At 38.4% G+C, this 24,996-nt stretch overlaps 1 protein-coding gene across 1 annotated transcript in view; it reads right to left on the reverse strand.

Annotated features, from left to right (window-relative positions):
• ATP13A5 (ATPase 13A5) overlaps window positions 1–24,996 on the reverse strand; it is a 201,616-nt gene that overhangs the window by 4,903 nt on the left and 171,717 nt on the right. Inside the window, exons 26-28 of the mRNA XM_007948018.1 lie at window positions 20,148–20,322; window positions 16,784–16,983; window positions 2,681–2,769 (exon numbers count right to left, since the gene is read on the reverse strand). Of these exons, the coding sequence (XP_007946209.1) occupies window positions 2,681–2,769; window positions 16,784–16,983; window positions 20,148–20,322 (464 nt within the window). The remainder of the gene's footprint in view (window positions 1–2,680; window positions 2,770–16,783; window positions 16,984–20,147; window positions 20,323–24,996) is intronic.

A 24,996-nucleotide genomic window follows, 5' to 3' on the forward strand; every position in this document is an offset into this window, starting at 1 on the left:
AAGAATGGCCAGACTTCATCTCACCTATTTTGGTCATGTTGTAAGAAGGGACCATTCCCTGGAGAAGGATGTCATGCTTGGTAGGGTGGAGGGTCGACAAAAGAGGGGGAGGCCTTCAACGAGATGGATTGACACGGTGGCTGCGATGATAGGGTCAAGTATAGCAGGGATTGTGGGGCTGGCACAGGATCTGGCAGTGTTTCGTTCTGCTGTGCATGGGGTCTCTATGAGTTGGAAACGATTCGACGGCACATAACAACAACAACAACAACAACACCTTTGATACTCATCTCTATTCTGATATGGGTTATTTAAGAGTAATGCTTTGTCATCTCTTTCCCCAAGTAGGGCAGCCTTTATCAGAGTTGTAAAATAGAGTAGACTGGGTGGAAGAATTTTTTGGGGACAGGGCATATGGGAGTGTAAGATACGGTTGTTGTTAGGTGTCAAAGTGTTGGCTCCAAATCATAGCAACCCTATGTACAACAGAACAAAACACTGCCCAGTCCTGCACCATCCTCACAATCCTTGCTATGATTGAGTCCATCATTGGAGCTGTGGTAAGATATGGTAGTGGGTCACATTATAGTAGACAGCCTGGTTCTTTCCCTCATCACTGTCATCGCCCTCATCCAGGAGGGCTTTTCTTCATCCCTTGGCCTGGCAGACACTTGTCATGCTGATGGTATTTGCTTATGTGATTGTCTTCCCTACTATCTTCTGAACTATTTGAGAGCAGTGATAGCATTTAAGTCATCTTTGTGATGGTGTAGTTGTTGGCTGCTGGAGAGTCGATTCCAACTCATGGTGATGCCAGGTGTAATAATGATAGTTAATTTTGTATGTTGACTTTGCTAGGCCATGGTTCCCAGTGTATTGGCCAAATATTTGTCTAGTTGCTGTTCCCTAATGCAATGTAATGATATAATTACTTTCCATAATGTGATCTAATGTAATGTAGTCAAGCAGTTGAAAAGGGAGTTTCCTTAGGGTATGTTCTGCCTGCAGACAATAAATAGCTATTTTGGCTGAATTTGCTCTCACTCTTCACCCTTTCTGTCACCTGACCTAAGTGTCTTGGGATGCAAGCCTGCAGGAGTCTCCAGCCTGCTGCCTGACTTAAAACATTTGACTTACCAGCCCCCATAAACCAATCCCTTAAAGTAAAGCTCTCTCTTTCTCTTTCTATGCACACACACACACACACACACACACACTACCGGTTCTGTTTCTCTAGGGAACTCTGAGACAGTAACCTAAGTGCCAAGCACATTAAGTACACTCTGGAGCTCCATAATGTTTGATAAATGAATGAATGGTTTAGGTTTTCATTTCCTAACTGCTTCTCTCTCCACAGCCTCTCTGCTCTCACCTATAGACTTCCTGCCACCATCTAATTAATTTGCCTTAAATGATCTGTTGAAAAGCCTGCTCAAATATCTTCAGTGACTCCCTGTTGGAGTCTAAACTCCACTGGATGCCTTTGTCAGTCCATCCCTTCCTTTATGTTGCATTTTTGTTCCTCACACTCCAGCATACAACTTATGTTTTAAAAAATCTTTTAGGTCTGTGAAAAAAACTTTGCTTTTAATATTTGTCTCTGCTGCCCTACATTCTTTTACCAAAGGCAAAGAATTTCTAAGACAAAAAAGATACTTCTAGCCCTCTCTACTTGTGTGTAGATTGTCTGTGTGGGAATGCTCTCACCTCCTATGTAGTCAAATCCGGCCTATCCTTCAGGTTCCTGAAGCCTCCCAGGATATCTCAGGCCACCCGGGGGGCTTCTACTTCCTATGCCTTCTCCATTTCTCTCTATCTGCATACCACCTTTAAGCAGGAATGCCCTTAACTGGCCATTTCATCCTTTCACTTTGGCATGGCTTATTTTGGTAACAAATCTATGGCTTAGAGGTCAGGACCCAATTCTTTCTTTTCTTTTCCCATAATGAGGGGTTCAGGAATGGGTTCTAAACCTCTTGATGGATTTAATTTCAACCCTATGCACCCTGGATCAGATGATGTCCCCTGAAATAAAACTCCCTACCCTTAATATCTGACAGACACAAGATGACTGCCCTAGAAGTCTGCCTTTTCTTTTCTCTGACAACTACATCATGAAGAATTTCTACTATACAAGTAATCTAGGCTTAGAGAATTTATTATATTGATGCATTAATTTTATTATGCTAGTAGAAGATGGTAGAATAAAGAATCCAAGCGTGATGTATCAGGTGTAAACAGGATAAATGAAACCAATTAATTGATAGTGCTGTACTAAAAATATATGAAATAATCAGAGGCTGGCATATGTGAGATCTTGAAATGTTATTTGCCCTTCTAGCAAAAAGAGCACTGGTGGTGCAATGGTTAAGTTCTTGATTGCTAACTGACAGGACAAAGGTTCAAACCCACTGGTGGCTCCATGTGAGAAAAGACCTGATGCTCTGCTCCTATAAAGATTATAGACTAGCAAGCCCTCTCAGGCAATAATACTCTGTCATATAGGGTCAATATGCATCATAATCGACTACGGTTTACAACAACAAAAGTAAATGGGAATAACCTCATAACATTTAGTAATTCGAGAAAGTATGGTAATAAATGACTTGCAAATTACAATGCAAATATGATTCTATTGCACTTATGAGTCACTCCAAATGTGCAAATGGTTACCACTTACCTCCATTCCACGGTATATATCTTGAAAATCAGAAAACAAAATGAAAATTGTGAGGCCCAAGGCAGATATCAGCAGAAATGAGAAGATATCTGAGGAAACACCAAACATTATTTTTAAATACTAAATGAATGTTTCATAAATTTGGCACACATTGCAAAATCAGTTATGTCTGTTGGGCAAATAATGATACATCTTCAGAAGTTTTTATATATCCTCATATGTTGTAAAATATGCTCTAGTGCTTATAAGATAAAGGTAGTATCTTAAAATCTTGCTTTGGAAAGCTCAATATAGAATTTTTAAATAAATTCATTATAATAACCTCCATGAGTTAACTCAACTGAGGATTCCTGGGGGCAGCGACATGCTACAGTGACCAGCCCTTCTAAATGGTCACCTGAAAGGTTTAGTAAAGTGACAGGATACAAAATCAACATATAAAAATCAGTTGGATTCCACTACACCAACTAAGAGAGCTCTGAAAAGGAAATAAAACAATAGCATTTACAATACCTACCAGCATGATAAAATATTTAGGAATAAATCTTACCAGGAACACAAAAAATCTATACAAAGAAAACTACAAAACATTACTACAGGAAACTGAAAGAGACCTACATAAATGGAAGACTATCCCATCCTCATGGATAGGAAGACTGAAGATTGTGAAATGGTAATACTACACAAAGCAATCTATAGATTCAATGCAATCCCAATCCAAATCCCATCAGCATTCTTTAAGGACATGGAAAAAAATCACTAATTTTATATGGAAAGGAAATAGAACATAGATAAGCAAAGCACTACCAAAGAAGAAAAACAAAGTACGAGGTCTCACACTTCTGGATCTCAAACCTACTATACAGCCACTGTTGTCAAAACAGGATGCCATTGGTACAATAGACCAGTGGAACAGAATTGAGAGTCCAGAAATAGGTCCATTCACCTATGAACAGCTGATCTTTTACAAAGGGCTGAAATCCATTCAATGAGGAAAATATACTCTCTTCAACAAATGGTGTTGGCTAAACTGGATATCTGCAGAAAAATGAAACAAGATCCATACCTTGTACCGCACACAAAAATGAATTCAAGATGGATCAAAGACCTAAACATAAAACCCAAAAACTATAAAGGTCATCAAAGATAAAATAGGGACAAACTTAGGGTCCCTAATGGGATAAATAAACTATAAAGCATAACTCAAAATTCACAAAGAGCAGAAGAGAAACTAGATGACTGGGAATTTCTAAAAATTAAATTATGTGTGTCAAAAGCCTTCTCCAAAAGAGTAAAAAGAGAACCTACAGATTGGGAAAAAAAAAATATTTGTCAAGGACTATCTAACAAGGACTATCTGCAATTTATAGAAAACTTCAAAATCTCAACATCAAAAAAACACACAATCCAATTAAAAAATTTACAAAGGCTATGAACAGATATTCAGATAGCCAACAACCACATGAAGAAATGCTCATGAATATTAGCCATTGTTGTTGTTGTTATGTGCCATCGAGTTGGACCCGACTCATAGCGACCCCTCCTTGGGTTTCTGAGGCAGTATCACTACAGAAGTAGATTGCCCCATCTTCCTTCCGAGTAGTGGCTGGTGGGTTTGAACCACCAGCCCTTTAGTTAGCAGTCAAGTGCCTTAGGCACTATGCTACCAGAGCTCCCCATTAGCCATTAGAGAGACTCAAATCAAAACAAAAATGGATATCATCTCACTCCAGCAATAATAGCAAAGTTCAACAGGACAGAAAACAACAAATGCTGACGAGAGTGGGGACAGATTTGAACTCTTGTACACTGCCAGTGGGACTGTAAAATGATACAACACAGTGGAAAACAGTATGGTGCTTCCTTTAAAAGTTTTTTTAAAAAATAAAAATACCATTTGATCCAGCAATTCTATTACTAGGAATATATCCTAAAGAGGTTAGACCCAGGACACAAATAGATAATGCACATGTATGTTCATCGCAGCACTATTTACAACAGCAAAGACACAGAAACAACCTAAGTGCCTATCAACAGATGAATGGATAACCAAACTATGATACCTGCACACAATGGAATGCTATACAACATTAACAAATAATGAAGAATCAGCGAATCACCTCATAAAATGGATGAAGTTGGAGGACATTATCCTGAGTGAAATAAGTCAATCACAAAAAGACAAATATTGTATGAGTCCATTAAGGACCTCTGGTGGTGCAGTGCCAAAGGCATCTACAGAAGTAGATTGCCCAATATTCCTTCCGAGGAGGGGCTGGTGGGTTTGAACCACCAGCCTCTGGTTAGCAGTCAAATGCCTTAGGCACTACACCACCAGAGCTCCCAGAATATAATACAGCTCTTCAATTGATATTCAAGACATCCCACAATCTGATCCTAATTGTCTTTTCACACAGATCCCTGACTGTTCTCCCTTATGTACAATAGTAAAGCTAAACCACAATACCTGCTTCTTCCACAAAGGCCCAACTTTTCCCAGCTTCTGTGCTTTTGTTCACATAATATTCCTTCTAGACAGTATTCTTCCTATCTGCCATAGCATGTTCCAATTTTTCTTAACTTGAAAAACAGAATTCAAATAACAGATTCTCTTTAAAGACTCCTTAATCCTTCCTTATAATTTTGTCTGATATATATCACACCCTACTTTGCATCATTTTTAATGTATGTATCAGCCAAACTATACCCACTTGAAAATGAGTTTATATCTAGTTCTCTGGGACTCCAAATTAAAGGAGTAAGTGAGCAGCTAGGATACCCATCTGCTGGGTTCTATATTTCCAACCTGCCCAAATCACTTTACTTAAGGGGGCTAAATTGCCAGGGATGCAATGTGCTAATAAACCAAAACCAAACTCATGGCCATAGAGTCAATTCTAACTCATAACAACCTCCTTTGGGTTTCCAAGGTGGTAAATCTTCACAGAATTAGATTGCCCAGTCTTACTTCCATGGAGTGGCTGGTGGTTTTGAATGACCAAACTTCTGGTTAGCAGTCAAATGCCTTAGGCACTACACCACCAGAACTCTCTGTGAAACAAAGCAGTAATACTTAATAAGGGTTGCTATCTAATATATACTTCTTACAATCCTCAAGAGTTATCAGAACAATAAACTAGGTTGTCTCTTATACTCTCTCTATCTCATTTAGTCCAATGTTAATGGTCTTCTGACATCCCAGTTCTGTGTTGGTCTAAACCAACAAGAAATCTGAGGCAATTGTTCCTCTTTAGCAGGTTCTATTTTGGAAGCCAGCAGAGTTTTATTGTCAACCTCATGTTCATCCATGTATCATCTTATGCATACAACTAGAGGTATCAGGGAGTTCCTGGGTGGTACAAATGGTTAAAGCTCTCAACAGCTACTCAAAGTTTGGAAGTTTGGGTCCACCTAGAGGCACTCTGTGAGGAAGCAGAGGCAGGGATCCAGGAAAGGCCAGGGACCCAGGCCACAGCCATCCTAAGTGGTGGGAAAGCAGAGAAAAAGCCGGGGGTGGGGGGAGTGGGGACCAGGACAGAGTGAGGAAGCAGAGGCAAAGATCCAGGTAAGACAAGGGACCGAGGCCACGCTTCCTCCCAAGCTGCAGAAAAGAGGCAGAGATCTATGTAAGTGGAAGGTAGGGAGGGTAGAGAGGTTTTGAACAGCTAAGGGAGACAAACTTCTCTGTCAGTTTGTCCTACTGTGATGGCATGTTGCTGTGAGGCTTGAGGCTGTGCTGCCAGTGTCTCAAACCCAGTAGAGTACCCACGGTGCACAGGTTTCAACAGCTTACAGACTGAGACAGACTAGGAAGAAGGGGGAGGCCATCCATTTCTCAAAGAATTGTCCAGGGAAAATCTTATGAATAGCAGAGAAATACTGTCTGATACATTACTGGGCAAATTCATGAATAGCCTGGAAACATTGTCCCATAGAGTGCAGGATGATAAGCCACTTAGGTCAGAGGGCTTTCAAAATAGGACCAGGAAAGAGCTGCATCATCAGAGTAGAACCAGCCTTAATGATATGGATGAGGTAAAGCTTTCAAGACCATTTGCTGATGTGGCATAACTCAAATTGAGGAGAAAGAGCTGCAAACATTCATTAATAACTGGAACATGGAATGTATGAAGCATGAATCTAGGAAAATTGGAAGTTGTCAAAAATGAAATGGAGCACATAAAGATTGATATCCTGGGCATTAGGGAGCTGAAATGGACTGGTTTTGGACATTTTGAATCAGACCACCATGTGATCTATTATACCAGGAATGACAATTTGAAGAGGAATAGCGTGGCATTCATCATCACAAAGGATGTTTCAAGATCTATCCTGAAGTACAACGCTGTCAGTGATAGGATAATATCCATATGCCTACAAGGAAGACCAATTAATACAACTATTATTCTAATTTATGGACCAACTACCAAAACCAAAGATGAGGAAATTGAAGATTTTTAATCAGTTTCTGCAGTCTGAAATTGACCACACATGCAATCAGGATGTGTTAATTATCACTGGTGACAGGAATGCAAAAGTTGGAAACAAAGAAGAATCACTGGTAGTTAGAAAATTTGGCCTTGGTGACAGAAACGATGCTGGAAATTGCATGATAGAATTTTGCAAGACCAATGACTTATTCATTGCAAGTACCTTTTTTCAACAACACAAATGGTGGCTATACACATGGATTTTTCCAGATGGAATACACAGGAATCAGATTGACTACATCTGTTGTAAGAGGCAATGGAAAAGTTCAATATCTTCAGCCAAAACCAGGCCAGGAGCTGATTGTGGAACAGACCATCAACTGCTCATATGCAAGTTCAACTTGAAGTTGAAGAGAGTTAAAACTAGTCCACAAGAGCCAAAATATGATCATGAATATATCCCTCCCAAATTTAGAGACCATATAAAGAATAGATTTGATGTATTGAACACCAATGACCGAAAACTAGAAGAATTGTGGGATTACATCAAGAACATCATTCAGGAAGAAAGCAAGAGGTCACTAAAAAGATGAGAAGGGAAGAAAAGACCAAAATGGATGACAGAATAGAGTCTGAGCCTTGCCCTTGAGCAGACAGTAGCTAAAGCAAATGGAAGAAATGACAAAATAAAAGAGCTGAACAGATTTCAAAGAGCAGCTCGAGCAGACAAAGCCAATTACTATAATGAAATGTGCAAAAACTTGGAGTTAGAAAACCAAAAGGGAAGAACACACTTGGCATTTCTCAAGCTGAAAGAACTGATGGAAAAAAATTAGCCTCAAGTTGCAACATTGAAAGATTCAATGGGCAAAATATCGAAAGATGCAGGAAGCATCCAAAGAAGATGGAAGGAATACACAGAGTCACTGTACCAAAAAGAACTGGTTGATGTTCATCCATTTCAGGAGGTGGCGTATGATCAAGAACCAATAGTATTGAAGGAAGAAGTCGAAGCTGCACTGACGGAACTGGCAAAGAACAAGGCTCCAGGAATTGACAGAATACCCATTGAGATGTTTCAACAAACAGATGCCCCACTGGAGGCACTCACTCAGTTGTTGTGTTGTTGTTGTTAAGTGCCGTCGAGTCACTCAGTTATGCCAAGATATTTGGAAAACAGCTACCTGGCCAACCGACTGGAAGGGATCCATATTTGTACCCATTCCAAAGAAAGATGATCTCACAGAATGTGGAAATTATCAAACAATATCATTAATATTGCATACAAGTTAGATCTTACTGAAGATAATAAAAAAAAAAAGCAGTTTCAGCAGTATATTGACAGAGAACTTCCAGAAATGCAAGCTGGATTCAGAAGAGGACATGGAACGAAGGATATCATAGCTTCTGTCAGATGGATCCTGGCTCAAAGCAAAGAATACCAGAAAGATGTTTACTTGTATTTTATTGACTATGCTAAAGCATTTGATTATGTAGATCATAACAAATTGTGGATGGCATTGAGAAGAATGAGAATTCCAGAACACTTGATTGTGCTCATGAGGAACCTATACATTGACCAGGGGGCTGTTGTTCAAGCAGAACAAGGAGACACTGAATGGTTTAAAATCAGGAAGGGAGTGCATCAGGGTTGTATCCTTTCACCGTACTTATTTAATCTGTGTGTGGAGCAAATAATCCAAGAAGCTGGACTATATTAAGAAGAATGTGGCATCAAGATTGGAGGAAGAATCATTGATACCTGTGATATGCTGATGACACAACTTTGCTTGCTGAAAGTGAGGATGACTTGAGGCACTTACTAATGAAGTATGAAGAATACAGTCTGCAGTATGGATTGTTGTTGTTGTTATGTGCCGTGGAGTCGGACCCGACTCATAGCGACTCCTCCTTGGGTTTCCGAGGCAGTATCACTATGGAAGTAGATTGTCCCATCTTCCTTCCAAGCAGTATGGATTACATCTCAACATAAAAAACAAAATCCTCACAACTGGACCTTAAGCAGCATCACAATAAATGGAGAAAAGATTGAAGTTGTCAAAGACTTCACATTACTTGGTCCTACAATCGATGCCAGTGGAAGCAGCAGTCGGGACATTAGACGACATATAGCACTGGGCAAGTTGGCTGCCAGGGACCTCTTTCAAGTGCTGAGGAGCAAGGATGTTTCCTGAGGACTAAGATTTGCCTGACACAAGCCATATTTTCAATTGCCTCATATACATGTGAGAGCTGGACGATGAATAAGGAAGACCAAAGAAGAATTGATGCTTTTGTGTTGTGGTGCTGGTGAAGAATGCTGAAAGTACCATGGACTGCTAAAAGAACTAACAGATCTGTCCTGGAGGAAGTGCAGCCACAATGCTCCTTGGAAGCAAGAATGGCCAGACTCTGTCTTACCTACTTTGGTCATGTTGTCAGAAGGGACTATTCCCTGGAGAAGGATGTCATGCTTGGTAAGGTGGAGGGTTGACAAAAGAGGGGAAGGCCCTCAATGAGATGGATTGACACGGTGGCTGTGACAATGGGCTCAATATAGCAAGGATCATGGAGCTGACATGGAACTGGGCAATGTTTCATTCTGCTGTGCATAGAGTTGCTATGAGTTGGACACAACTCGACGGCACCTAACAGCAACAACAACAAAGCGACACCTCAGAAGAAAGAACAGGAGATAAACTTTTGAAAAATTAGCCATTGAAAACTCTATGGGACACAGGTGCACTCTGACACTTATGGGGCCATCATGAGTCAGGATTGATTCCATGACAACTGGTTAGAGGCAGCAGACATTTCTCAAGGAGAACAGCCACGCTCGCTTGGGAGTGGTGTGAAGCAGAGAGAAGAAAAGTGAGAAGTGAAGTTTCCAAAATAAAGCAATGTGGGTAGTTTGATGCAAAGAAGAACCTAGGATATGTCTGTGCATATTTTTAATTTACTTTCTTGTTTCTGAGTTCCAGGGACCCAGAGACTAGGAAAGAAGAGGATGCTGTTAATGTGCATCTTGATGAAGGCCTGATACTCACTGTTAGCTGGGCTGAGTGCTGTACACATTATCTGTGCTCAGACTAATGATCTGAAAAGCAGGCAAGGCCAGGGCACAGATGAGCAGTGAGGTCACAAAGTTAAAAGGCCCTCTTCTTTAATTCAGCTCTAATTGAGATGTGTCATGAAAAACTGGAGTGCATGTTGTTCTCCTCAGTTAACCACCATCGATGAGGAAACAAACAAGAAGGGCCATGGTGACATAGGTGATTTGGGGAAACAAGTTCTATGCAGGCCATTACAGACTATTTTCAGATAAGGAAAGATTTAGTGACTATTCAAGTATCTGTTTTCCATACAATTTAAATCTATACTTTTTCTATGTCTGATCATTGTAAAGTTGAGTCTGTCAGAGGCTGTTAAGAAGGGTAAAATCTTTCCTGTTACACTAAAATAAAATTGCTTGTTTGTTTTAATAGTAGTTTCAAGGACTGTTGACACCAGAGTGATTGCCCAACCTTCCTTCCGAGGAGTGGCTGGTGGGTTTGAACCGCCAGCCTTCTGGTTAGCAGTCAAGTGCCTTAGCCACTATGCTACCAGAGCTCCAATTAATCATATAGTAAGTATATATTATCAAGATTACAAGGAGCTCTGGTGTCAACAGTCCTTGAAACTACTATTAAAACAAACAAGCAATTTTATTTTAGTGTAACAGGAAAGATTTTACCCTTCTTAACAGCCTCTGACAGACTCAACTTTACAATGATCAGACATAGAAAAAGTATAGATTTAAATTGTATGGAAAACAGATACTTGACTCGACGGCACACAACAACAACAACAACAACAATATGATTAATTTGTTAGAATGCTTGTTTATAAAACTTTTTCACTTAAAATTATTGACAATGTTTGACACAGGAGTTTGAGCTTATGTATAAGCTTTGTTAAATCATTATGGTTTAACTACAGTAATCTAGCTTTTATACAAGGGAACTTTGCAGCTACTGTTGAAACTAGATTGCTGGCCAATGGCATATTTCCTCCTTGTAAAATGTATTTAAATAATAAAAAATATAAAGGAGTATAAGAAATTAACTTTAAAACAGACAGTGACTTGATTTGTTGTGAGTAAAGCCAAAGGCATTACCAAACACTGTAACAAAATTTGTAAAAATTATTAAGATATTCAAGAAGTTTATAGTAAATATAAAATTAGAAGTAGATTTTTTCATGTGTTCTCAAAAGCTTTAATAGACCAGCTATACAATAATGGGGAGCTCTGGTGGCATAATGCCTAAGGCATTTGACTGCTAACCAGAAGGCTGGTGGTTCAAACTCACCAGCCACTCCACGGAAGGAAGGCTGGGCAACATATGTCCGTAGTCATACTGCCTTGGAAACCCAGGAGGCATCGCTATGGGTCAAATCTGAATTGATGGCAGTGAGTTTGGTTTTTGGTATACAAAAAAAGTGGGGCAAGAACAAAGTTAATTTGAATAATGTAATCACTGTGACTGGATGAATATATTAAATGTACATTTCTAAGTCAGGAATAGGAACTAGACCTACTTTTCTATTATCTGTGATTTATTTAGAAAAATGGTTTAAAATTTATACTATATGATGTATAAAATTGCAGTAAATCATCCCTAGCAGAAATTTTACAGGATGGATTCTCTAATTATGACAGTAAAACTAGAAATTATTAACCAAGTTTAAATGAAAAATCCCTCCTAACTTATAAATTAAAAACAAAAGTCTGTTGAAGCAAAAAGGAAGTCAAGCTGGTATTTGTAGAACATTGAGAAAAAAATAGTAGTTGAAGAATGTAAACAAACAAAACTTCCCTCCTCACAAAAGTTAAAAAATAACCAGAGGGAGGAAATGGGAAGAGAGCTGTTATATCATGGGTACTTCAGTCAATGTCATGGAACAAAATAAAACAAAAAATAATGACTTTGGAAACAATTGGGTCAAAGAAGCATTAAGTCATAATATAACCCAAACTATATATTAATAACTGCCAATGCTTTTCTAATTTCATATGAATGAAAGAAAATATAAGAATTAATGTCAACTCAGACATTAAAAATAATCTTTTAGATCACCCTTGTAATGTGTTATGGGTCCGTTTTTCCTGGAATAGTTTAAACTGAAGCAGTTTACCCTGTTTTGGAGATTTTGTAGTTAATTTTAATTTTGGCTATTGTTTGGAAAAGATGGGCTGTCTGCATAGATATGAAGTATAGTTTTTCCATAAAACAGATGTTTATTTTGTATTAAAATACCACTGTACTTGTTTTACACCATTTGTATACATGTGGTGATATTAATGCTGAACTGTAAAATTCAAGAATTAAAATGTGACCCTGTTAAAAAAAATATATATGTATAAATAAATAAATATATTTTTTTAAAAAGTAAGAAGAAAGAAACAATAGCTTAAACAAAAATTAATAAATTAGGAAATGAAAGCACAAAAAATCATTAAATTTGAGAACTGGCTCTGTAAAGAAAACTGATAAAAATAAATAAATTTACAGTAAAAATAAATGAAAAATAATACATATGAACAAAATTAGAATAAGAAGATATTAAAAGAGTTGCTGAGGGCACTAACAATTTAAAGAAAGCATTATCCAATACTCTAAGCTAATGTTTGACAATCACAATGAAATAGAATTCTCTGGGCAAAATCATACATTAGTTTTTAAAAAACAGTTTAAAGAGGATAACCTAAATCAGTCATTAAAGTATTATTCTTTCAAAGGAAGGATTTGAATGAGATGTCTTTACTAATGGATTCTTGCAAGTTCTTAGGGAATAAAGAATTCATATCTATAAAAGCTTATTCCAAGTTGGGGGGAAAAAAAAGTCAAAAGTCAATCTAACATGCAAATCTAACAAAACACTACACAAAAAACTTTAGACCAATCATGAAAAATAGATGCTATAAACTATAAAAATCAGTTGGGTATAATTCACCACAAATAAGTAGATTTGCTCAAGAATACAAGGTTGTTTTCATAGTTAAAAATTTGTTATTAATATGATACAGTGTAGCAGTAGGTCAAAGAACCAAAAGAGTATAATCATCTTAGTAGATGATGGAAAGACATTTGATGAAATACATCTCCTATTCTTGATTTTGAAAAATATTCTTGATTAACTAGAAATAGAAGGGTATTTTCTTTATGTAATATAGCCTACCTTGAACTAATATTTAATACCATATTTCCAATAGAATATTTTATTGTTGTTGTTGTTATGTGCCATCAAGTCGGACCTGACTCCTAGTGACCCTTCCTTGGGTTTCCGAGGTGGTATCACTACAGAAGTAGTTCCTCTTTTCATTCTCAAAATTGTCCTTGTGTGGTCAATAATGATAGGACTTCTCTGGCTTGAGGGTCTTAATAGTAACTTCAAAAACATTTGATTTTTTGTTTGTTTAAAATTTTATGAAAATCTACTTAGAGCAATATGTTGAGGGAAGTAAATAAAGCCTTGGGATCACCTACTATAAGTGATATGCCTTTTATATAAAATAATTCATTCAATTCTCTCCACATGTCTTGTAAGTATGCTATACTTTTATTTTACAGAAGAGGAACTAGGGGCGTAAAATGGCTAAAGCAACTTGCCCAATGTTATAAAGCTATTAAGAGGTCAACTTGTATTTGAGTTGATGAGAAAGCCTTTTAAAAAATATCATGAGGACTTCCAGTAAGATGGAGGAATAGGCAGACAAGCAACACAGACCCTCTTCAACAAAGAAAAGAAAAAACAATTGACAGAGATACAGAATTAATCCTGGAACCCTGAGCTTTTAAAGGAAATATACAGAAGTGGATTAGGCACCAACTAGTGGAAAAACTTGAATGAAAATAATGAGTACAGAGATGGTCAGAGATGCAGACTATCAGCTACTCCAATGGGACCAACAGTCTGAATAGTTGCAAGTGGTGTTGGGACCTGAGAATTGACCTAAAAAAGATCAGCCCTGGTCACCAAGGGCTGCAGGGACAACTGCACTGGTGGCCTATGACTAGGAATGGAAACAGCAAGGTGGGAGACAACCTGTGCTGTTGACTTTCCGCTGTCTGGAGGGTGCAGCCATTTTGATTGTTTACACATGACAGCCATTTTGGATATTTAAAGTGACAGAGAGGACAGCCATATTTGACATTTAAAGTGACTGAGGGCACAGCAATTTTGATTGTTTGTAAGTGTCAGCCATTTTGGATATTTAAAGTAACCGAGGGTGCAGTCATTTTGAATCTTTACAAGTGGCAACCATTTTGGATTTTAAAGTGACAGCATCCTTATTCGGATTCCAAGGCCCTAAAAATAAGCTCTGTTTGCCAAGGTCGGCAGGCACATACAGGAGGCTGACAACAGAAAAGGAGACAGGTGGTGAGTGTATAAGTGCTGCCCACTAGCAAATAGAGAAGCATGGCACAGTACCCTGCTTGTGTAGAAAACATACAAACAAAACAAAGAAAGCAAAAATCATGGGCAAGACACTCCGACATACAATCACCAATTAAATATAAACATAAAAACATCACAATGCCTTGGATACAACAGAGCATCACAGTCCACACAAAGATGCAAGATAAAGCAGGAGAAACAAGGGACGAGGATATGGACCCAAAACACATCCCTGAGGAAGACACAGCACTGGAACTCCCTGAATTATATTTAGGTGTCTTCAAAAAATTGAGAGGCAGATTGAGGACAACACAGGGAAAACCCTAGACCAATTTCAAAAGACAATACAAGAACAAAATGACAAAATAAATGAAAAATTAGAAATGATACAAAATCTACACACAGAAATCAAGAAGATTAACACTAAATTTTCAGAAATAGATAAAACATTGAATGTACAAGGAGAATTGAATCAAAGGAAGACAGAATTAGGGAGATTGAAGGCAAATACCTAGACACTTCTTTGGAAAGGGATAAATCAGAAAAATGATCAAAACAAAATGAAGAAAGCCTAAGGTTCATGTGGGATGCCATCAAAAGGAATAACTTATGTGTAATCAGAATTCGAGAACAGGAAGAGAAACATAAAACCACAGAGAAAATTGTCAAAAGATTTGTTTGGAGAGAATATTCCTGGTATGATGAAAAATGAGAATATATCCATTCAGGAAGTCCAATGAACCCCAAACAGGATAGACTTCAAAAGAAAATCACCAAGACATATCATCATCAACCTTACCAAAACCAAAGACAAAGAAAGAATTATGAAAGCAGCATGGGAAAAACGTAAAGATACCTACAAGGGGCAACCAATAAGACTAAGCTCGGATTCCTCTACAGAAACTATGCAGGTGAGAAGACAATGGGATGGTATATATAAAACACTGAAGGAGAAAAATTTCCAACCAAGAATTATGTACCCAGCAAAACTGTCCTTCAAATATGACATTTCCAGATAATCAGAAATTAAGGGAATTTGTTAAAACCAGACCAACCTTACAAGAGATGCTAAAGGGAGTCCTTTGGACAGAGAAGAAACAACAGCCAACAACTGACCATTAACATACATGATGATATAACCCAGAAACCAACGCAGTTATGGAAGTATCCAAAGTAAATAAGCCTACAAGATTGAAAACAGGGAACCAGAGACATCAATTGACAAATGAGGACAACTACAAACCAAAAAGAGGTAAAGAACTGTGTCATTGCAGAACCTCTAGATGGTAGGGAAGTCAAGACAAATTCCAAGATAGAACGGAGTGTTCGAAACTTGGGAAGAAAACTATAAACCACAGGGTAACCTCAAAGAAAAATGATAAAACTTCACATCAAAAAAGAAGACCAGCATAAATATTCAGCAAATACTAAAACAATAGCAATGAAGAAAGTGATAACACAATTCATAAACCAAACGAGCTCAGCATAGAAAATTATATGGAACAAAGAAATCAACACCACAAAAAGCACATAACAAAAATGACAGCAACAAATTCATATTTGCTGATAATTACATATCTGGCAAGGGACTTATCTCTAAGATTGATAGCAGAAGAGTGGATGACCAAACAATGGTACATACACATAATGGAATGCTATGCAGTACTAAAGAATAATGTAGAGTCTGCAATACATCACAATATATGGATGAACTTGCCAGACATTATGCTGAGTGAAATAAGTCAATCACAGAAGGACAAATATAGTATTAGTTTGTTGTTGTGGAGGGTCAAAGAAAGGTTTATATATGAAGGGAAACTTTCTTTGTTGGTTTCCAGGGGTGGGAGGGGAGGGGGGAACACTGCAAAAAAAAAAAAAAAATGCATTGACACATGTCACTTTAGTTTTGTGTATTTCACTGTACATAAATTATATTTCAATAAAATGCATTTAAAAAATCATGAAATATGTGTATGTGTTTAAAATAATTCTTGATGACTTACAATAGGGCAGGACTCATGTGACCACTCTCTAATGTCTGTGTTTATCTGCAAATGAACAGGTTTCTGCCTATGGGCTCTACCACCTATGACCATTAAAATTCAATAATTGTTTTTGAGTAATGCAATTGTTTCTCCCTCATCCAGTCACTTCACCAGTCAGTTGCAACTATGGGGCAGGCGGAAAAGGGCAAGAAGTAATCAGAAAGAAAATTAAACTTTCTTATACTTACAGTTTGTGTAGATGGGTTTTCGAAATGGCTTTCCCTTAGAAAAGATAAATGCGACAGTGATACAGTTGATGGTGGTGATGGGCCACAATGTGGTGCTCTCAAAACTTAAAATTGAACCAGGAGTCAGAGTTGCATTTCCAGTATTTCTTTCCAAACTCACATTTGTTGAGAAATTACCTTGGTTGGCCAGAAAACACTCACTGCAAAAGAATTACCAGCTCTTATGAGACTTTTTAGTCCATTTTTATTCAATTGGTGAAAAAAAAAAAAAAAAAAGTTAATCACTACCATGAGACCTCCACTTTCAAACAGTTCCAGCCATTAACTCCCAAGATGTATTTTGAACACCTCTTGCAATGAAAAGCGAAAATGAAATTCAGGGGAAGTCAAGATTGTGCTTTGTCCAGCAACTCATTTAGGACAAGTGATCCATCTCAAAAGGGATTGGATGACAATTTTCTGTGGAGTTCCTTTCATTTCAAAGAGTAAATTAACTGTGTGTGTGTGTAGTGTGTTTCTCTTTCACACAAGTCTCCTAATTTGAGTCCCCATTATAATAAGTTCTCCTTACACAGCTAAAGGGTCTTCTGAAAGATCTAAACATGATACTTTCCTGCTTAGGAAGTATGTTCAACTCTATTTTGCCAATACATTACACTAAAACTTCTCAGCCTTGCACAGATGACCCTTCACACTCTGGCCTGAATCTACCTTCCTGGTCTTGGCTCTTGTCGCTCCTCTCATATATCTTACACTTTAAGCATACAAGATTATTCCTGGTTTCACCAAATGTCAACAATTTGCATTCCTACAGAGTTAGACATTCTATCCCCTCTGTCTGCAGTGCTTTGCCTGAAATAATATTCATCCTTCAATTATCACCAGGTCTGAAATGTCTTTGCTTTCACTGACAAGCAGAACTAGCAATTTCTATTATTCTTTCTATAGCCATATAGAGTTTGTTGTTTTTTAATTAATTTACATAGTTTTATTTTCTGACTCTAGGATGTGATTCTGAGTTCCTTAAATGTGGGAATTTTGTTTTTTGTTACAGTCAAATTTACAACAAATTCTTAGCATCTAGCACAGTGAGAACCATGTAATACTTGCTCAGAAAAAATACCTGCTTCAAATATAGGCTTTCCCAGTCCTGACTGAGCTATTTGCAATGTTCATTTTTTTAAAAAATAATAAAACCTACAAATTAGTTTCCCATCAGCTTTCTTGTTCAGCTTGACACCTTAACTGTTAATGCCAAAACTAAACTCATTGCCTTCGAGACAATTCCAACTCATAATGACCCAATAGGACAGAGTAGAACTGCCCACAGGGTTTCCAAGGCTGTAAATCTTAACAGAAGCAGACTGCCATATCTTTCTCCCACATAGCTGTTCATAATGCAATGCACTGCCGTGGAGTCAGATCCAACTCATAGCAACCTCTCCTTGTGTTTCCAAGGTGGTATCACTATGGAAATAGATTGCCCAACCTTCCTTCTGAGGAGTGGCTGGTGGGTTTGAACCACCGGCCTTCTGGTTAGCAGTCAAATGCCTTAGGCACTATGCCACCAGAGCTCCTGTTTATAGAGAAGATTAATTTCCAACTGTGAACTCAAATGCATATCAGTATCAGTATCCTTGGCTCCTTAGGGTCCAGAAATGTACGTTGCATAAAGTAGAAGTTGAGTTAATGTTTTCTGAATAAATTAACGAAGCAGTCAGTAGTCCAAAAACATTCTTGTACAAAGGGAGTAGACAGATGCCTTTATATTCAGATGGCCTGAACTATACACTTTCACACCAAAGAATATCTAGCCCAATGTATTTACATGGAAGATAAGGAATTTGAGGCTAGCTAGTTCAGGGCTCCTCAGAACTTATTTATTGCCCACTGCCCTTTAAGCTACACAGTGTTGTCTCCTAGATTCAATCAGAATTTTATATCTTTGAATATAATCATTACTCTACTCTGGTTTTGAAATGAAAAGGAATTCTATATCTCAAATAATACTTGAATGACTGAATTTTGGATGTAAATGTCAGTCATCATCCAGTAGTTGCCAGTCTGTGTCTCACTGATTTTTGGGACTCTGGGAAAGGAGCTGTGGTGGTGCAGTGCGTAAGCCATCTGACTGCTAAACAGAAGGTTGGCAGTTCAAATCCACCAGCCCCTCTGCAGAAGGAAGGTGGGACAACCTACTTCCGTAAAGATTTACCATCTCAGAAACTCAATGGGGTTCACTATGAGTTAGAATCAACTCAATGGCAGTGAGTTTGCTTTTGGTTTCTGAATGCCTTGAGGGTCTCAATGGAGCAAGGAGGGAATTGTACATGCCCTACTTCAGAAAGAGCAGCTCAGTCCCTGACTTTTTATTTGCAGGGAGAGGGAAAGGGATGGGAGGCTTTGTCAGAAAAAAATAAAGTTTGAACACCTGTATTTCATATCATGTCACCCTTACTTGATAGTTTAAGAAACTGAAGCCCAAGTAGGTGAAAAAACTTGCCTGGAGTTCTATTGATAGAAACAAAGCCAGAATTAGAATTAAGTCTACTGAGTGGACTGCTAGTGTTCCAACTTAATCAACTAACATTTCCATTTTAGCATCTATTTTTTTTTTAATCTCAAACTAGTTTAAATAAATATCTCTTGGTATACCTCTATATTGGAAGCTCTGGTGGCATAGTGCCTAAGGCATTTGACTGCTAACCAGAAGGTTGGCAGTTCAAACCCACCTGCCACTCCTTGGAAGGATGATTGGGCAATCTACTTCCATAGAGATACCGCCTCAGAAACCCAAGGAGTGATCACTATGAGTCGAATCGACTCAACGGCAGTGAGTATTTGTGTGTGTGTGTGTTATACCTCTATCAGCAAACCATCCCTCAGGCCAAATCTAACCTGTTTTGGTGAATAAAGTTTTATTGGAACACAGCCACACCCATCTGTTTCCATATTATCTAGCTACTTTTGTGCTAAAACAGCAGAATCAAGTGGTTACAACAGAGGGCATCTAGCCCTCAAAGCCTGAGATATTTACTATCTGACCCTCTATGGAAAAAGAGTCAGTCTTTTTCCTCAGTCATATGAATGCCCAAACCACCAGAGAAATAATACATTCAGTCACAACCACCAGTTAGATCTAGTCTTCAAACAACCAATGTGACAGATCTCTCTTCCAGCTCACTTTACCCGGCTTACACCAGCCCTCCACCTATTAATTGTGTTCTGTGTCCTATCCTATCATTTGATTTTTTTGCAGTGTGGAGACAAAATTTATCATATTGCTAATTAAAATTTTAGGATATTTGTTCAAACCAAGTTGTACCATTATCTCTGAGAGGAAAACCAAGAAACTGAACTTTACCTGTATCTGTAGACCTCACAATACCAGGGCTGCTGCTTCACAAAGAGAAATGCACTGATCTGCACGATGCAGGTGAAGCAGGAATTCAAAAAGACTGAGAGCAGCAAAGGGGGAGAGAGGAGCTGTCCTGCTGGTCTATACGGAGCCAGCGTAGGGTAGGCATGCGTTGAACTCACTGAAAGACAAATGCATTGTTTCCTGTTACAGTTTCACCAATGAGAATAAAAAACTAAGATGCATATTATCTTGAGTCTTACCATAGGGTTTAGAATTAGCTGGCAAGAATTGAGGGTTCACACCTAGGTGAGCATATTACTTAGTTACATATCCAAGTCTACCAGCCTTTGTCTATTTTTTGCTTTTTTTTTTTTTTCATCTTGAGAAAAGAAAGTAGTGGGTTCAAAAGTTCTGATTACTAAATTTATCATATTGCAGCCACTCCTTGGAAGGAAGATGAGGCAATCTACTACCGTAGTGATACTGCCTCGAAAACCCAAAGAGGGTGGCTATGAGTCAGCAGTGAGTTTTTTTATTTTTTTATTTTTTTATAATAGATTAAATTATTGGTCCCATAGACTGACTGTACTTTACCTCTCTTAATTTTGACTTGCTCTGGCCAAAGAGATGTTAGCAGAGGTCTGAAGCATGTGTGCATGGCTGGGTTTGCTCTCTTGCTCCCCTGTGATTGTCAATGCTCTGGATTTTGCCCATTCAGCCTGGGCCCCAGAATAAAATGTGAATCAGACCTAAATCAAATCTACATCCTGGGCCCAGACTAACTGACTATACCCTAAAGCAGAGCTTCTCAATTGAGTCCACCTACATCAGCTGAACCACAGTGAACCTATAGAGCCATGAGTGGGAAAACAAATGCTTGATGCTGTAAGCCATTGAGCTTTGAGGGTGGTTTTTTATACAGCATTATTGTAACAATAGTTGGTTGATCAGTGTGCAAGTGGAGGTATTATTTCAAATTTTTCCGTATTGTTAACTTTTAGCCGCCACTGAGTTGGTCCCTGACTCATGATGACCCCGTGCAATGGAACAAAATGCTGCCCAGTTCTGTGCCATGCCCATGATTGGTTGTGGATTGTATCATTGTGATCCATAGAGTTTTCATTGGCTGATTTCATCCACTAAAACCTGTTCAGCATCATTGCAACACATAACATCCACTGACAGATGGTGAATTGGCAATATTTTCTGACAGGGAGTCTATATACTTGACTATAAATATAAATAAAATAATAACTACCATTCTGGGGTAACTACAAGGTTCCAAAGGCTGTGCTAAGTATTTTATAAATATTATCTTTGTTTCTTTGAAAAGCAGTTCAAAATAGGTGTTGGTATTATATCTCCTGTTTCATAGGTAAAGAAACTGAGGCTCAGAGAAATAGAGTCCTTTTTCCAAGGACCCACAGCTATTGAGTGACAGGATGGTGATGTTAACTCAAGTCTGTCCAATTACAAACTCCCATGTTCTCTGTACCATGGCATATTACTGTGTGATGGATCCCATAAATTAAATAGTAAAACAAGGAGTGTTGAAATACAAGCTTGGATAGTACTATTCATCAGTAGCCAGAAGAACTTTCTTGGATTATCCAGGTTTTCTTAAATGATGATGATATCTGCTATAAGCTTGCATGCAGAGGAATGCAAATTTTTGAAGTATTATATTTTATTCAGAATGAATTATCCTTTTCTCTGAGTTCCCACAGCACACTGTTCATATTGTTGCTGTAGTGCAGGGTGTCTTGCACTAAATCTAGCTGTTTACACATACACTCAGCAGAAAGTGAGTATTTTGAGGGAAGAAACCCTGCCTCATTCCACTTTTTGTCCCTTACTGAGCCTAGCACAGGACCTGCTGTGTAGGTGTACTTAGCAGTTTCAAATTCTATTGCAAAGATTAAGTTTTAATTGCTCAGTGTCATTTGGATATAATTAGTAGTGCTTCTCCCTAGAAGGTGATTTACTTTATATTATGTAAGTCAAGTTTTAAGAAATTATATGCAAAACTTTGGGTGTGTATCATGAGATTTCTAAAGTGGAAAGATCTGTATCTTCCATCTAATTCTCAAAAGAAACTAAAACCCAAAAGAAGTTAGGAGTCACTGAAGCACTGACGGATTTTATGTAAAATATGTATTTATATAAAGGACAAATTCCCTCCCACAGTTGCCTTTTCTGGAAATGCCTCCTCCCCTGTGCTGCAGTAGTTGGCCTAAACGGATCTGGATTTACATGACCCCAGCATCTTACCCAAATTGAGTCAGTACATTTTCTCTTCAAAAGATGTGTAATTGGGACACTGAGAGAATGAAGTAATTAGCTGTGAATGTGAACAGAAAGGTCATGGAAACTCAGGCCACTATTTGCAAGGGGAATAAATAGAAGAGTTGAGATGAAAATAGTAAGAATGGAGAGAAGAAAGCAAAGAGGCAGCCTCTATTTTTGATCTTTTAGTGTTCTAGCCTCAGAAGAAAGTCATGACAATATACCTTAGAAAGATTACAGCCTTTGAAAACCCTATGGAGTGCAGTTCTACTTTGAAACACATGGGTTTGCACAAAGAATCAACTTGATGGCAGTTGGTTTGGATTTTTGGTATTGTTTTCACCCTCCTCAGCCCAAGTGCTTCAGAGTTCCTGTTCTTGGACTTGGTTGAGCATTATATCCTCAACAGCTCCGCTCACCCTCTTCTTTGATTTAGCTTAAGTGAGTCTCACTGAAGAGAATAGAAAAAAGGCTAGAACAAAGCCACTCCAAGATGGTAGTTATACAGATTAGAGTCAAATTTGCAGGCCACTTTTAATAGTTACTTGATTCCAAAGTATTCATTTTCCAAATTGATTTCCCTTCTAATTTCATCTGACTTTTCCTCTTGATTTTCTCTTTAATGTCTTATGTCTTGTCTTATTACCTTTGTATGTTACCTTAAGATCTTTTTGAAACTAAGGTGGTTATGTACAAATAAGCAAGTAAATCAATTAATTAAATATCTGTCTTTTCTCTTTACTAATTTAGGATTAAGGCAGAAAGACTTAATAGGGAAACCTGGACATGTAGGTGGCTTGGTGAGAATAATTTGACATTGGCTGTCCAATCATCAGTGACTCCTAACAGCTGCAGGTGAATGTCCACAGTTCTCAGCCTGGCAATCAAGATTCTCTGTAATCTGGCCCAACTCACCTTTTCAACTTCTATCTCCCACTGTTTCTTTTCAAATACCCTATAGTGGAGTTAAATTGAAAAGCCCATACCCTGTGTTTATCATCTCTCTCTTGCTCATGCTGCTTTCTTCTACTTGAAGTGCCCTTATTTTAGCAACAGATATTTGAAATCTATCCACCCTTCCTATTTGGGTGCAAATTCTGGTTCTTTCATGAAGCCATCCCTAGTATCTCTCTCCTTTCTCCATTGCTATCTTTCTCATCATCCCTCATTGTCTGAAACAATCTTCCCTTTCTCTGAACTCCAAAAGCATCTGTTTATTTCTGGCACTTTTACTAATTTCAATTTGTATCATGTTCATTCATGTATGTGAAAAATAAACAAACAAGAAAAAAACAAAAAACCTTTGCCCTTGAGTTAATTCTGACTCATGGAGATCCCATGAGCATCAGAGTAGAGCTGTGCTCCTTATGGTTTTCAATGGCTAATTTTTTTTGGAAAGGCGAATTTCCCACTAAACTCTAAACTTCAGCAAACAGCATTTTTATGCCCTATACATGTTTCTGAAGAGAAACATATGTGTAAGAATGTTGAATGGATTATTTCTTGTTGTCTAGGGGATTTTGCTAAGTCTCATATTTGAAAACAATGAGTGGTAAGAGGTGATTCAGTGTAAAGAGAGATGACACCCACATCTCCACAGACCCTACTAACAGGGATCTATACATGTCCTTCAAATGTAAGAACCATTCCCTCACCAATTACCTTCTTAGGTATGGAAAGACTATTTAAGAGGCCAGACAGATTATCAAGAGATTTTTTTGAAGAGAAATCTTTAGAGCAGTAAAAACTGTAGTTTTCTCCCATATCACCCCAAGTAAAGTGAGGGGAGGTCTTAAGAACACCCTATGGTAGACTGGAGGAGCTCTGGTAGCATAGTGCCTAATGCACTTGACTGCTCACCAGAAGGCTGGCAGTTCAAACCCACCAGCCACTCCACTCCTCGGAAGGAAGATTGGGCAATCCTACTTCCGTAGTGATACTGCCTCAGAAACCCAAGGAGGGGTCGCTATGAGTCAGGGCTGACTCGACGGCAAACAACAACAACAACAACATGGTAGACTGGAAGTGCTTTTGAGATGGGAGATTAACTTCACTGTTGCAATAGCAGAAGAGAGAGGAATAGGGCATAATAAGAGCAGGCACAGGTGGCGTAGTGCCTAAGGCATCTGACTGCTAACTGGAAGGCTGGAGGTTCAAACTCACTAGCCAGTTCTTGGAAGGAAGATGGGGCAATCTACTTCTGTAGTGATACCACCTCAGAAACCCAAGGAGGAGTTGTTATGAGTTGGAAACGACTTGAAAGAAGTGGGTTTATTTTGTTTTGGACACATCTATTATCTGCTGGGTCACGTATGACAATTAGCCAGGCTAGCCCTTTTTAGAAGGAATGTGACCAATAAGGGCAGCCTGCCCAGAAGGACCAGCAGAAGGAAAAGGCTATGTGGTAAATATCATTATAGCACAGGTGCTGAAAGGAATCCTGAAAGGTCAGTAGGAGAAAGCACCAACCATGCCCAGGAGTGGTGTAGTCCAGACAAACCCACAGGGAATCTCAAAAGAACTTAGGGACCCACTAGTGAACCCCGTACAAATTGCCTGGATTTGG

The sequence above is a fragment of the Orycteropus afer genome, unplaced genomic scaffold, assembly GCF_000298275.1.
Source record: "Orycteropus afer afer isolate SDZICR_OR568_19922 unplaced genomic scaffold, OryAfe1.0 scaffold00198, whole genome shotgun sequence".
Lineage (NCBI taxonomy): Eukaryota > Metazoa > Chordata > Mammalia > Tubulidentata > Orycteropodidae > Orycteropus > Orycteropus afer.